Source organism: Glycine max, chromosome 7, assembly GCF_000004515.6.
Source record: "Glycine max cultivar Williams 82 chromosome 7, Glycine_max_v4.0, whole genome shotgun sequence".
In the NCBI taxonomy this organism is placed as follows: Eukaryota; Viridiplantae; Streptophyta; class Magnoliopsida; order Fabales; family Fabaceae; genus Glycine; species Glycine max.
In genome coordinates, this window is record NC_038243.2 from 18,772,086 (window position 1) to 18,787,032 (window position 14,947).

The 14,947-nt window shown below is 31.7% G+C and overlaps 1 protein-coding gene and 1 long non-coding RNA gene across 4 annotated transcripts; both read right to left on the reverse strand.

The window, feature by feature from the left end:
* Positions 1–1,094: 1,094 nt before the first annotated feature.
* LOC102662900 (uncharacterized) lies at positions 1,095–4,798 on the reverse strand. Its single transcript, XR_001389192.3, has 5 exons — positions 4,391–4,798; positions 2,850–3,056; positions 2,107–2,766; positions 1,404–2,012; positions 1,095–1,322 (listed from the first exon to the last, which is right to left on the reverse strand). It is a non-coding gene; the product is annotated as an uncharacterized lncRNA (long non-coding RNA).
* Positions 4,799–11,234: 6,436 nt separating this feature from the next.
* On the reverse strand, positions 11,235–13,479 carry LOC102662997 (myb family transcription factor EFM). Of its 3 annotated transcripts, XM_026129251.2 has the most exons (6): positions 13,312–13,476; positions 12,778–13,079; positions 12,520–12,596; positions 12,367–12,400; positions 12,151–12,259; positions 11,239–12,059 (listed from the first exon to the last, which is right to left on the reverse strand). In XM_026129251.2, exons 2-6 carry the CDS (start codon positions 13,046–13,048, stop codon positions 11,450–11,452), a joined length of 1,101 nt encoding a protein of 366 aa, XP_025985036.1. In that variant the 5' UTR covers positions 13,049–13,079; positions 13,312–13,476; the 3' UTR covers positions 11,239–11,449. The 3 variants fall into 3 exon arrangements, with proteins under 3 accessions (XP_006583667.1, XP_006583665.1, XP_025985036.1); XM_006583604.3 differs by having other exon boundaries at positions 11,235–12,059; positions 12,151–12,232; positions 12,778–13,479; XM_006583602.3 differs by having other exon boundaries at positions 11,237–12,059; positions 12,778–13,477.
* Between the last annotated feature and the right edge of the window lie 1,468 nt (positions 13,480–14,947).

Sequence of the window (14,947 nt, forward strand, 5' to 3'; positions counted from 1 at the left end):
TTGTGATTCATGAATACCATAAGGGGGAATCCCTTGAGCTAGAACCTACTTGATCACATCCTTGAGTCCGTCAATGCTACACCCCAAAGAAATGTGAAATCTTTTTGGATTTTTTCTTGTGAACGAGTAACCCACAAATTCATCTTGGCGTGACATGTTCCATCTCCCGTTGTAATATAGCAGGGCATCATGAGTAGCAGTCATAGTGGCTTAAAGTAAGTTTAATATATCATCCGGTGTTCTACCAATGGTTCATAATAACTCAATCGGGCTAGCATGCGAGTATTGATTATTACACATTAATATTGTATTAACATCATCATTTTTCAATTGCATAGATTGAAAGACAAATTGGTTATCCACATCTGCAAATGGTTGTCGGTAGTAAATTTGATCCAAATATTGATCGTTGGTTAGTTGAAGGGTATTGTGCATTCTGCTTTTTAATGTTTCAAAACCACAATCATTAGGAATTCAAATGGGTATCGGAGTGGAACTTTGGAAATAAACACCAGATTCATAGTGAATAATCGATCAATTTGGAAAAATAAAAGCTAATTTGGAGTTGACAATGATATGACTGCTTGTTTCTCCCAAATTGGTTTCTGAAGGTAGATTGGGTGAGAATGTGCGATTGTTGAGAGTGTTTTTGTGATATTTATAGATGTTCAATTATACTGCTTGTGTTATTTATTTTTTAAATAAACACATGTTACTTCCTATGTGTTGTCAAGTACAATAATGTTGTTTCATGCTTTAATGTTGCATTAGACATGCATTGTTACTATTAGAACTAAAATAACTAAGTAGTCATTTCTATGTCAATATGTAAGTGTACTATTCATTTTTTAAAACAGACACATGCAATTTACAATGTGTTGTCAAGTTTGAAAATGATTTATGATTTTTAAATATTGCAAAAAAATACATTCGTAATTTGTTAAGGACAAATTAATTTTTTCCTCAAATCAACATTAACGGCTAATTAACGATAAACGGATAACAAAAATTTGTATAAAATAATTAAAAACGTGTAACACACCAAAATTATAAATTAACCAAATTTCAATGTCAATAAATAAATGTACCAAATAAATAAATTATCCAAAAAATTAAAATTAACATATATACGGCCAAAAAAAACTTCAATGATTGTCCGTATGTCGCCTACACCTTGATCTGTGACCTACAGTTGGTTGGCCAATGTAGCTTCATGCGATGCTCAAACATTCTTCAGCAATAGTATAGGCTTCTGTTCCTTCGATCAAGATCCTCAGGTTCAGTAGCCTCTCCAATTTATGAGCAATTGCCACATAACCATCCTAGTAAGTGAAAAAAAAACATAAAAATTGTTAGTAATAAAAAAAAACAATGAACACAAAATACGAAAAAATATATATTACCACCGCATGTCGAGGACGATGCACATCAACGTCTACTTCATTAGGTGTCGCTGTCGCCACTAGTTGCTGAGGCACATCTAGTTCAACAAATGTGTCATATTACTAAACTGACAAAACTTTAGGAGGATCCTCTGGCTGTGCTGGAGTCATAAACGGATGTGAAATCATGTAGAACCACTCCATGTAATCTGACTAATGCTGGTCAGGCACTACACAAATTTTCCCTATAGGTGCAATGTAGTCACTGAACTGCATCCATCTAGCATTTATTTCTTCAACAGAAGTCAAAGACGCAGTAGGATGTGGCGGAATAGTCTGGATGTACCCAAACTATTGTACAATCATCTCTGGTCGGTGAATGATCGCCAAAGGACCAAATTTGAGATGGCCGAAAAACAAGGAAATGACCTCAAATTCTATAAATGAATGGTGGTCACCATATGGAATCTAACACACAACATCAGGGGTCAGTCTATCTAAATGCCTACGATACATTGGCACGGGTAGTGCCTTGCCAGAGGTCCATCGGTATGCATGCGATCTCCTCTCGTCATAATCCTCGGTAGCTAGGGCAGAATCAATAGACGGGAAATGCTTGTATTTCCAACACTAAAGATATTTTGCAAAAAAATTCATTAAAATAAGTGACAACATATAATAACCAACGACAATGAAAAAATGTTTTATTAACATGTGAACTAACCTGTAATAGAGTGATATATCCTACAAGCTGCCTCGTTGTGCTCTTTGATGCCTCATTTAAATTATCATACATATGCACAAGTGGAACAGCGCCCCCAAGCATAAGTCCCACTCTGCGTCAAGTCACGCAGTGCATCCAAGAATACCACGTGAATATGTGTTGCACTCTTGTTAGCAAAAAGTGTGCATTCAAGTAGATGCAACAAATATGCTCGCGCTGCTACAGTCCGGTGATATGCCTCAATTTTTGTCTGATACACGTCTCGCAGCCACGATAGTCAAACAAAGAGACATGACATTGAATCGTCTCAGCTCTTGCCTCTGTAGTGTTGACCTCGAGTAATTCCACCAACATATTGACAGGGTCGTTGACATGAAGTTGTTTGAAGCTATGGAATGCCTTTATGATAGGCAAATGTAGCAACGATGCCACGTCATCCAAGGTGATAGTCACCTCTCCGATGGGCAAATGGAAACTATTAGTTTCCTTATGCCAGCATTCCATATAAGCAGACATTAGTCCTCGATCATCCATATCTAGGGAACATGCAATCAAATGACTTAGTCCGTTGGCAGCCACAAGGCCTTCAATCTCTAGAGCAGACCTCCCGAACTTAGCCATCTTCCTTTCATGGGAAGATAGCTTCATCTCAAGATGTTCCTGCAAACAATAATATCGATCATGTAAAAAAAAATATAATAAGTTGCAAACTGTGTGCTTTATGTTTTTTAAGATTTACATACCTCTCCATTCCAGACTCTCAGAACAATGTGATTTCAAAATCTCTCAAAATTGATGTGTCATGGGGTCCCTCTGGAAAACCCTCAACACCAGTAATACCTTCTTCAACAAGTGGTTGTTTATGTTCTTCGTTTAAATCCTTTGTTGTTGTAGGAGGATACTCAATAATATGCACCTGTTGTCGCTGCCTATGGGCAGATGCGGTAGGCCTGGGGGCATCATTATCAATGTCACTTGCCTATCTCTTCCCAGAGCTTTTCCTATTGCTCGGCATAAAGTTCGTTCGAGACCTCTAATTCTAACCATTATCTCCACAATATTTTTTAAAATAACAACTTTAAAATCTTTCAAATTTTCATTTAAATCATTTTTTAAAACAAACGATTTTAATATATTTTAAATTTTGGTTTCAAAAATTCTTTAAAACTAACTAAAAAATTTTAAAATATTTTAAATTTTGTTTTCAATCATTTTTTTAAAACTAAAAAATTTATTATTACTTTTAAATATTTGTTTCAATATTTCTTAAAACTAAAAAAATTAAATTATTTTAAATATTTGTTTCAATACCTTTTAAAACTAACAAAATTAAATTATTTTAAATTTTGGTTTCCATATTTTTTGTAACTAACAAATTTAATATATTTTAAAATTTGGTTTCAATAATTTTTTAAAACTAACAGTCTTAATATATTTTAAATTTTAAATTTTGGTTTCATCAATTTTTGAAATTTTAAATCAATTTTCGTTTAAATTTTTGTTTCATTCAATTTTTTTTAAAACTAAATAACAATTTTAAAATCTTTTAAGTTTTTGGTTCAATCATTTTTTAAAACTAATTAAAAAATATATATTTTTTTTAATTTTAGTTTCAATAATTTTTTGTAAATAACAAATTTATTATACAATTAAAATATTTTTTATAGCAAATTTAAATTTTTGAAAATTTTCATTTCAATATTTTTTATAACTAACAAATTTAAATTATTTTAAATAATGATTTCAATATTTTTCATAAGTAACAAATTTAATATCTTTTAAATATTTGTTTCAATTTTTTTAAAAAGTTAAACAAATACAATATTTTATATTAGTTTTTTTGTAATATAATCTAATCTAATCTTAGTCTTAGCAATCTAATCTAATCTTAGTAGTAACTAAAATATTTTTTTTGTTTTTATAAAAAAAAAATCAATACTTAACAAATAAATCATAACAAATTATCAAATTACACTAACTATTACAAAACAAAATTACACTACAAAAAAATTTAAAAAATAATTCACAAATATATATTTAGAATTAAAAAAATTCAAAGAAAAACCCATAAGGATTAGCAATTCGTATAGTCCATAAGAATTGTTGATTTGTATGGTTCATATGGATTGTGTTTTTTTTCCAAAAAAATACCATTTTTTCTTCGCCAAAGCTTTAGACAACAACATCAAACCAACATCAACAAAAACAGAAGCAATAAAATCATTCAAACCAAGAGCAACAACAACAACGAAACAACCAAAAGAGGGAACAAAGAATAACTTACTTGGAAGAAGATGAACCACGGAGAATAAGCCTGAACTAGGAAGAAGAACACGAACCACCAAGAAGAAGAAGGACCAGAAAGAAGAAGCAGTGTGCCAAAGGAGGAATAAGAAGCGTGAAAAAAGAAGCAGAGGAAGCATGAGAGTGACTCATATGGATGCCCAGCAAAAATGTTGGGTGCCCAAAGCAATTCCCCTAAACATCACTCCTTGACTATCAACCAAAAGATGATTCACGAGTTCTAAAGGAGGCCCAGTCAATAAAGCCCAAACATTCTTCACGAAGAGACATATCCAATCTCTTCTCATAAGATCCTTGACCCTCTTGATTCAAGGACCGCAACTTATGATTCACCAATTTCACTAGTTGGGCTGAATCCTTGAAGCAACACCATCAAATCCACCAAGAAGATATCTGCCTCCAATCCATACATGAATACTTCAAATATAATATAACATTTTAAAAGGAAATCTTTCACTTAGCTTTGTGGATATATATGGAAAAAAGCAATATATAACTAAGAGATTAACAATGAAAAGTAATGATTCAATAATCTTTCTAGAGGTTTAGAACGTAAGAGAGAGACACTTTTTGTTGAGCATGTTTGATTGCTGATTGATTATGTGAAGAGGTGGTTCTTGTGGCTTTTGTTGGGAAAAAACATTCTCATGTCTTTATTACTCAAAAATCACACAACTAAGAACAAGAGACATCTATAAACGAAATAAAAAAAAAAATACAAATTTGTTTAACGTAGTTCAGGTCCTTATTCCTACATGCACAACCTTAACCTCAACTTGTTTAACGTGGTTCAGACTCTCATGTTTACATTTACGATCTCCTCACAACAAGTTTTTTTAGGACAAACTGAATAAACTTATAAACTTTCTCTCAATATGACTCTTCTCACCTATGGTGATGATCCCCTCTTCAAGCAAGATAATTCTTTTCATTTGAAGAACCTTTATATATAGACCTAACATCATAATCTTAAAAGAGAAAACAAATATCAAATTTATAGAATATATCTTTAATTATAAATGGTATCCTAAAAGTAAGACAATATCATTTTTAAATCTAAACAATATCTTAGAGATTTGAAATTACAATTTGAATTGTTTCCCAACAACTTTGCTTATAGGCCATATGTTTCCTTCTAGCAAATTCAACAAAAGATATGGCATCACCATACAATAATAGATGTTGAAGATGATATACAAATCATTTGTCTCAATACAAACCAAAAGGAGTGGATGAAGAAAAGAAAACACAAAACAAAATCCCTTCTCCCTCCCACACATGCAATGCTTCGTAGACTCCTAGGATACAATTATAGAGAGAGAGAGAGAGAGAGAAAGCTTAAATAAAATCTCCATCATAATTCATAATTTCACATTATTAATAGAAAAATGGAAAACACAAAGCACATTAAAACCTCTGCCCCGTTAAATTGTGATTGAGCATTCTAAATAGAAAAGGGAAAAAGAAGTAAATAGAAAAGGGAATTAGATGCCAAAATAAGGATAGTGTTTTTAATGTGTAGAAGGAGAGAACAAAGCTTCACAAATTCAAAACTTTCGAAAGCTAATGAAAATCACAAAAGAGACATTGTTACTCTTCCACGTTAATGGGCTCACTACTTGTCCCCTTTTTTATAGAGCAAAATCCATGAAGCAAAACTAATAAGGCAAGATAATTTTCAATTTTTTAAAATTAAAATCAAATTTAAATACAACACAAAAATGATAACAAATCTGACTATTGTCAGTATGTTTTAATTGTTTCAAGACACAATGACAAAAGCCCAAAAAAAACACAGAAGGAGGCATAAGTCTACAAAAATACTTCTTGCACAAGCATTATTGTATGTAGAAGCAATAAGGTTGCAAATATATATGTATTTCACTGGCAGAGTCAACTTGCACCAGGTTGTAAAATTAAAAATCACAACAACTTATTGACATCACTAAAAACACTGTCAACCACCAACTTCATTTGTTACAACAATAAACCAATCATAGTTAAGGTGTGGTAGTCCTTGATAGAATATGGTTTGGTCAAAAGGCCACAACAGGAACGACACTGTTATATGAATAGTAAAATAAGTTTTGCATGTTATCATTGGTTGTTAAATTATAGATAGATTAGAAAGAGAAATGAAAGCATCTACCTACAAATTTTGATCGCAATACTTTGCATAAATAAAATCTATGATACTAGAATATGGAATGGAAATTATGTAAAAAAGCCAAAAGGTATGATGCATATTTGTGCCTAGACTCGAGCAAGCATTTGCCATTATTACTTCTCTATTGATGCAAATGAAACTATTGATGAAAATATTTAAGATATGAGTAGAGAAATAAGTTCATCTGCAAATAGTCACTAGAGTAACACTCGAGTTGGTGACGAGAATTCTAGGACTTGTAGTCTCTCCAAATTTATTGATCATCTTTGCAACTCATGTAAATAATGATGAGGTAATTTCTTTTGTAATGATTGGTTATATACTAGTGAACTATAGACTACTAAAACTTTTTGCTTTCAAGGTAACTCAACCTGTTTGAGAATTTGTTATATTATGTTAATATTTATACAAAGGCTAGAGATTCATCTAAAAGGTTAAGTGCTAATTTTTATGATTATTTTTGCAATGATGATTTTTTTTCTTGGGCACAAATACGACTCGACTGATATAGTTGGAGATCCCTCTCATGCTTGTCTCTTTGGATGAATAAAGGATACCAAGTTTGCAGGATCCATACCTTTATTGAAAGCCTACTTTGTTAGTAAAGATAATGGGGCAAGGTTATTCTCTCTCAATATTTTAAATACATTTCTATGTAGCATATTTCTTATTGTTTCTAATAACTTTTCTATCTACAGTATGATGCACTTAAAATTGAGCTACTACCTAATCAAGTTGAATTATGATTGGTAGAAAGCTCATAACCCAACATTATAAGAGGTGAAATGATCGTTATCTAGACAAAGATAAATTATGTGCAATGGGAGATAAAGAAACTTTGGTAGAACTATACACTCAGAATGTCATCCAACTGTGCTCATCTGGTAAACTCTCAAAAGACCCTTTGTTTAGAAAAAAATTCGATAAATATTTACAAGGAAAAAAATAAAATAAGTTTATCTTATAAGATGGTTTGAAAGAGAAACTTATTTTATTTTCTTACTTTCTTTCCTTATAAATATCTATTCAATTAGAAGTTTTTCCAATTAAGTTGCCCTTAAAATTTACCAAATAAACACAGTTGATGACATTTTGAGTGAACAGTTTGGCCAAAGTTTCTTCATTTTCTAGATCATGCAATTTATCCTTGTCTGAAGCAACACTTATTTCACCTCTTATAGTGTTGGTTTGTGACTCCTATACCATTCATAGTTCAACTTGATCAGGCAATAGCTTAGCTTTAAGTGCAACATATTATAGATAAAAAATCAATTAGTATCAATAAGAAATATACTACATAGAAATGTCTTTAAAATATGGAGAGAGAACAACCTTTCAACAATATTTTCACTAACAAAGTAGGCTTGCAGTAAAGGTATGACTCTTGCAAACTTGGTATCCTTTACTCATCCAAAGAGACAAGCACGAGGAGGATCACTAACAATATCATTGGCATTGTACATGTGCCCAAGAAAAGAATCATGATTGCAAAAGAATAATATCATAAAAATTAGAACTTAACAACCTTTTAGATGAATCTCTAGCCTTGGTCTAAATTAGAACATGATAACAATTCTCAAATAGGTTGAGCGACCTTGTAAGTAAAATATTCTGGTAATCAATAGTTCACTAGTATTTAAACAATCATTACAAGACAATAATTAAATTACCTCATCATCATTTACATTTGAGTTCCAACAAAGGTGATCAATAAATTTGGAGACGCGACAGGTCTTGAACTTCTTGTCATGTTGCTCTAGGGACCATTAGTAGATGAACTGATTTCTCTATTCACATCTAGAATATTTTTGTCACCAATTCCATCTGCATAATGGCATATTCCTAATGCTATTTAGAGAAGTAAATATGAACAATGCTTGCTCGAGTCTAGGCACAAATATGCATTGTACCTCTTAGCATTATAATATCCTAGCTAGCTTTTAATTATGTACAAAGTATTATAGTTGATCACAACATGTAGCTAGATGCTTTTTTTTCTCTTTCTAACATATCACTAAAATGGAGGAAAAATTATCCACAACAACAAAGACTAAAAAAACCACAAACCCTCATTCTTATTAGGACCAAACTTCCTATAGATGTTGCAACCATCTCAATTTCTAAATTCCCTATTTAATTTAATTATAGAATCACTACTCCTTGGATTTATTTAATTATAGAATGGTAGATGTCCTTCTTATTGGTAGAGGAGGCTGACCCCACAACTACAAAGGCTAAAAAAAATAGAAATGATTGTGGTATCAAAGTTGTAATTTTTCTAGAACAACAAAAAAACAAAAAAAAGATGCAAAAATGGTTATATTGTAAACAACCCCAAAGCAAGAAATCTCATACCCATGGTTATTAAAATTGAGATTATACTAGTGTGATTGCACAATTTTACAAGTAAATGAAGGGCTTATGTGATGGATCGGAGAAAGGATTGTTGGGAGGTGAGACTGTTGTTGCGATTTTACTATTAAATAAAAACATATGTTAATTTGTTGATTTGACTATCCTAAAAACCCTAAATCTTTTCTTCTTTGGTTCAAAATTACCTGAAATTCGCGTGATCCTATCTCTCAATCCATTCATGTATGACTTTTTTGTTATTTGGAATAGCCAGACATTGCAGCCACATTGTCGCCACCAATTTGTATTGTCGATAGAATCTTCATTGTAGCTAGATGCTTTTTTTTCTCTCTTTCTAATATATCACCAAAATGGAGGAAAAAATTATCCACAACAACAAAGACTAAAAAAACCCCAAACCCTCATGCTTATCTGGACCAGACTTCCTGTAAATGTTGTCAACATCAAAATTTCTGAATTCCTTATTAAATTTAATTATAGAACCAATACTCCTTGGATTTATTTAATTATAGAATGGTATATGTTCTTCTTGGTAGAGGAAGCTGATCCCACAACTACAAAGACTAAAAAAAATAGAAATGATTGTGGCATCAAAGTTGTAATTTTTCTAGCACAAAAAAAAAACAAACAAAAAAAGATGAAAAAATGGTTGTATTATAACAAAAAGATGCAAAAACAACCCCAAAACAAGAAATCTCATACCCATGGTTATTAAAATTGAGATTATACAAGTGAGATTACACAATTTTACAAGTAAATGAAGGGCTTCCGTGATGGATCGAAGATAGGATTGTTGGGAGGTAAGATCATTGTCATGATTTTACTATTAAATAAAAACATATGTTAATTTGTTGATCTGACGATCCTAAAAATCCTAAATCTTTTCTTCTTTGGTTTGAAATTACCTGATTGTCGCATGACCTTATCTCTCGATCCGTTCATGTATGACTTTTTTGTTGTTTGGAATAGCCGGACGTTGCAGCCACACTGTCGCCATCGATTTGTATCGTCGATAGGATCTTCGTTGTTGCGTGTATCCCTTTTTGCGGCTGCTACGTTTTGCCCTTCATATTTGTAGACGGGAGACACTCAACTATCGGAGTCTTGTGTCTCTTAGGGTTTAAATAAAACTAGGGTTGGAGATTTGGGCCGTTGGTTCAATGGGCCCAACATGTTTTTTACTGCTTTCTCTCTCTCTAGTTGGCTAGGCCTTTAACTTAAGCTAACTCGAGCTAAGTGTAGTAACTAATAATAATAAAAAATAAAATTATTATTATTATAAACATATTAAACTATGTAACAACAGTAATAAAAATATGATAAACTAAAAAGTTGTAATAGAAAATGAATAAAACGTAGCATATAATTATGAATTTCAATTCTATATTAATGTACATTTTATGAATATGTGATTTATTATGATTATGAATTTTTAATTTAATTTTATTTAATGTTAGATTTAGAGGTTATTTTCTTTAATTGTGTGTTTTAAGTAGAAAGATATACGATCATACTATTTAGTTACAATTTTTTAGTTATGATCTTTCATTTCTCTTTTAATCCTAGGGAAAATCTCGATTTTAACAACTTTTTTTATAGTATTATATTGATATATTGAATGAATATGCAAGAATTAATTATTTAATTTTTATAATAAATTAGTTAATGAAAACTTCCATTTACTCTGAAGTGAACCCTACATTTCATAGAAAATAAATATCAAAAACTTATATTAAGTTTTCAACCAAGCAAATTCAATTATGACATTTCTTCTTTGTTTTCATTCATAACTTGTCTATCACAATTTATTCAAAACAAATGTTTATTCTTTCCAGTAATTTCTGTTATATTCAAATACATTCAAATAAAATTATTGGACTGCTAGAAAAAAATATATAAAAAATAAACTTGGTTACTACTTATCATCATTTTTTATTTTTTCTAAAATTTGATTACTAAAAAAAGCCCAATTATCTATACAAATTTAAGAGCGGAGCACATGTAGGATCCAGCTATTTGAAATTAACGTCAACAGTTTTAATTTCATCTCAATGGACCAATCAATCTTAAAACTTAAGCTATAAAGTCAATAAAAGGTTGTTAATTAATAAACAAGCTTCACTTCACAGTATGACAGTCACACAGAAACAGTTTATTTGTTTTTTTTTTAAGAAAAAAATATCTCTTGAACCCATTAATTATTGATCTAGGAGGTGCACAAATTAAAGCGGCTTCGTTCTTCTTATATGATTGTTTAGTTGTCTGAACTTTCTCTTTTATCATTTCGGTGACAAAAGTGTAGAACTACTAACACTGGTGTTGAGATAATGATTCTTAGCACCTAGCTAGTGCCACTATTTAGTAGTAGACAAACTGTTATTCACTGTTCATATAGAGACAAGAAGAAAATATATTTGTGTCAGATAAAAATGTAATAATTGGTTACAATATGCATAATTTCTGACAGTACCTCAGGATCTCACTTAGAGTTTGTCTCGTTCATATAGTCAGATCCAGAGTACTGGCTCTAATAATTTCCCCTTGCTCCTTAGAATGATCTTGTGCTTTTTTCAACCTGCTGCTGCTAAAGGAGGAGGATTGAGAACACAAAGAGAGTGATAGATTGCTATCAACAACTTCATGGTCCACCATGCTTCCTTGGTTCTCAGCACTGACCCTTGAATTTAACTTAAGTGATAGATTCAAATCAAGGTCAATATCTGAAGCCTTCCTTTTCAAGGTCTTCAGTTCCATCTCATTTGTTGTAAACTTATTATTAGGCATGAGTTCTTGTGCACTTGGCTGCGGTTGAGTTGATAGATGTAGATCAACCTGGCTCATTTTGATTTGTGTGGATGAGGATTCATTGCCACCAAATGAGAAGAACTTATGTTTTGGTTCATGAACTTTGCTTGTTGATGGTTCATTAAAACTAGAAGAAGAATCAACTTGGAACATATTATGAATCCAATTGATGTTACTATTGGTCCCATGAGTCAATCTGCTGCCACAAAATTCAGCTCCAGATTCATCCAAGGAACTTCTATTCATGAAAGGCCCATGCACCATGTTTTCATAGATAGCAAGAGAAGCATCCCCATATCCATATCTGAAAAGAGAAGAAAGAATTTTATTCTGTTGTTCAATTCTAAATGAATGTTTGTGAGAATTTGAAGTGATGTTGGTAGAAGAATGTGTGCCTGTATGCTGAACTTTGGCTTGGATTATAGCCTTGAAGCATGGGAAGTTGGCTAAGATTGTAAACATTTCTGTCTCCAGTTTCTACAAGAAGCCTAGGATCAGCCAATACTGTCATGTATAATTCAAATATTCATCAGGGACTTCTAACAATAAAAAACCCTAATCAGACTTACTATAGTAGCATTAATTATACAAAAAAGGAAACCTTATTGTACCTTGATTTGTGTCTACCTTCTTGCTCCTGTACATCTGGCAAATGAAACATCGGAAAAGAAAATAATTTAACCAAATTGGAAAATTAAAGAAATTAAAAAAAAAGAAGAAACTATTTAAAGAAAAACTTCGGTAGCAATTATTCTATGGCTTACCTGTAAATGACTCTTGACATGAGCAATACTTAAACCTTTGATGTTCATCAACTGAAGAACTAACTTTGGGGTTGCTCCTACACCCAAGCAAAGCAATATTTATTCAGAAAAATTAATAAATTATAACACAATTCAAATTAATTGTTGAATTAATTAATTAATTAACCTAGCAAAGATTAATGATAAAATCCCTCAAGAAAATTGAAATCTAGCTAGAAATTAAGTCAGAAACAAGCTATGTGCGTGTGTTGAACTCACTCTCTTGTCCTCCAAGTCTTTGAACAGCATGAATAAAGCGAAGATGAAGATCAGGTGTCCATCGTAGCCTTGGCATCTTAGATCTAACATAAGGCCTCACTGTGGTCTTCTTCTCGTTCTCTTCCACAGTGCTGTTGCTTGAGCTTCCTCCATTGTTGTTGTTTGGCTTGCTTTCATCTTCATTGCCCTCACTTTCTTCTTCACAACCTTCTTCGTTAGAAGGGCTTGTCTTTGAACATTCCGAGCCATGTCTCTCTTCTTCCATCCTCATAATCCTTCCACGCACACACTTGCCTTGGAAACTGGATTTTAAGATCACAATTTGAAGCAACAAGACAAAAGAAACAGTTTCTTTTCTCTATGTCTCTATATGTTAATTATTGGTGGAATTGTTTGGAATTGAATACTTTTTACTTTTGCAACTCCTCCTATTGTTCTTCCTCCTCTATGCTTGGACATTGAAAAAGAAAACCCTTGATCTTAGCAACACCATATGATATATGGCTACATAAATCGATGACAAGCCGCGCGTACCTATATATGTGATACCCAGATAGTGAAATAGTCCAAATCGTAGATTGATCTTCACACAGAACTTAGAAGTTAGAATAGCTTCTCTCTCTGTCTCTCTCTCTCTTTATGTGTCTCTTTGAGATGGGTAAACGAATAATTTGGTTCTCATTTCGTAAGCATGTTGGTGTATTTAATATATGCATGGACATCAAGGAATGGAAGGAATATACTTGATTATTTCATGTGAGGCCAATTTTATCTTTTACAACTTGGATAACAATTTTTCTTTTTTATGTGATGATATATAGTAAAGTAGTTCATATGAATATATTATGGCCAGTCATATTAATTGTTTAGTATTACGTTAGTAGAACCGAACATATTGCATACAATAGGAAAAAATAAAAGAAATGTTTCCCGAGAAATTTGAAATACGAGTCTAATTCTTCTCATGATAAGAATACTACTAGTACCGATACTAAATAATTAATAAAGAACAATAATATCAAGTGGGTCTCAGGGTTTCACTCCCCAAAATTCCGAGGCCAGCCACATATGAAGTCAAACCATGGTCTTCATCCACTTTGTAGTCCTCCATCTATAGACTTTTAAGGTGTTAAATTTCAGTTTATAGGAAATTAAAAATATTAAAATTGATAATTTATATGAAGAATTCATTTTTTTTAATAGAGCATATAAGTACATTTAAAAATAATCCACATTTAAAATATTAATTTCAATTTTCTTAATAATGCTTTGTCATATTTTTGTCCAAGCTAAGTACTCATAGTTGAGTTTGATTGAAATCAGGTTTGAATCTTGTTGTATAGGAGATGATCATGGTTCTAAGTTGTGGTGTGCAGCTTAATTACAGTTCAAGATAAAGGTTTTTCGACTTATCACAATAGCATCATCATTATAATGTATTTGTCTGTAATTTCTTGTAATAATCAAGTATTGCGAGGAAAACTCAACCTTGATTTAGAACCATGACTATGATTCTTTATCCTGGCATATATAGTTGAGTTACAGTGGTGAGTAGTGATTTTGGCATAGTATCAATGTACGTTAATAAATATGTATCTGACTGATATTGTTAACGTTGGTTGTATTTATAGGATGTCTAATACGAGTTGGATCTTACATCACTTGGCATGGTGTCCAAGAATATTCTAGAATAGAACACTAAATTATTTCAGGGCGATGTAAGTTTATTTTAGTGGCTGGCTGGTCTTGTTCCTCGCTTGTACGAATTAATGTTAATTTCGGTCATCTACACTTAGCAGTTTAGGTTAATTCTCCTCTTAGACCCCAAGTAGCATTTTAGATGGATTGGCCTCGAGCCTAGCTAATTAATTAATAACGGATTCAAATACGTTGATTCGAAAAATCTGATCTCTTTGTCAAAACATAAACAATGATGCTGATCAGACTGCTTATGATAGGATGATATCCAGGTGCTTAATAAAAAGGTATAGCATAATCGAGGTGAGTAGACTCAAGAAAAGGGCTATGAACTGTAATTCTGTGTTTATAAAAATAGTAAAAATTTTATTTATTAGAACATGGTAGCTAGGGAACGTGATAATTATTAATCACTTTTCTTATCCAAAATGATTTTTTTTATTATTCCATGTAAAATAATATGATATTGTTT

What these genes read in the sequence shown, in the direction of transcription:
- LOC102662997 (XM_006583602.3), bottom strand. Translation starts at nt 13,048, where the DNA reads ATGAGGATGGAAGAAGAGAGACATGGCTCGGAATGTTCAAAGACAAGC. An exon ending in AAGACTTGGAGGACAAGAGA is followed by an intron (nt 12,597 to 12,777) that starts GTGAGTTCAACA and finishes GCTTGGGTGTAG; the next exon opens with GAGCAACCCCAAAGTTAGTT. An exon ending in GAAGGTAGACACAAATCAAG is followed by an intron (nt 12,260 to 12,366) that starts GTACAATAAGGT and finishes TATACATGACAG; the next exon opens with TATTGGCTGATCCTAGGCTT.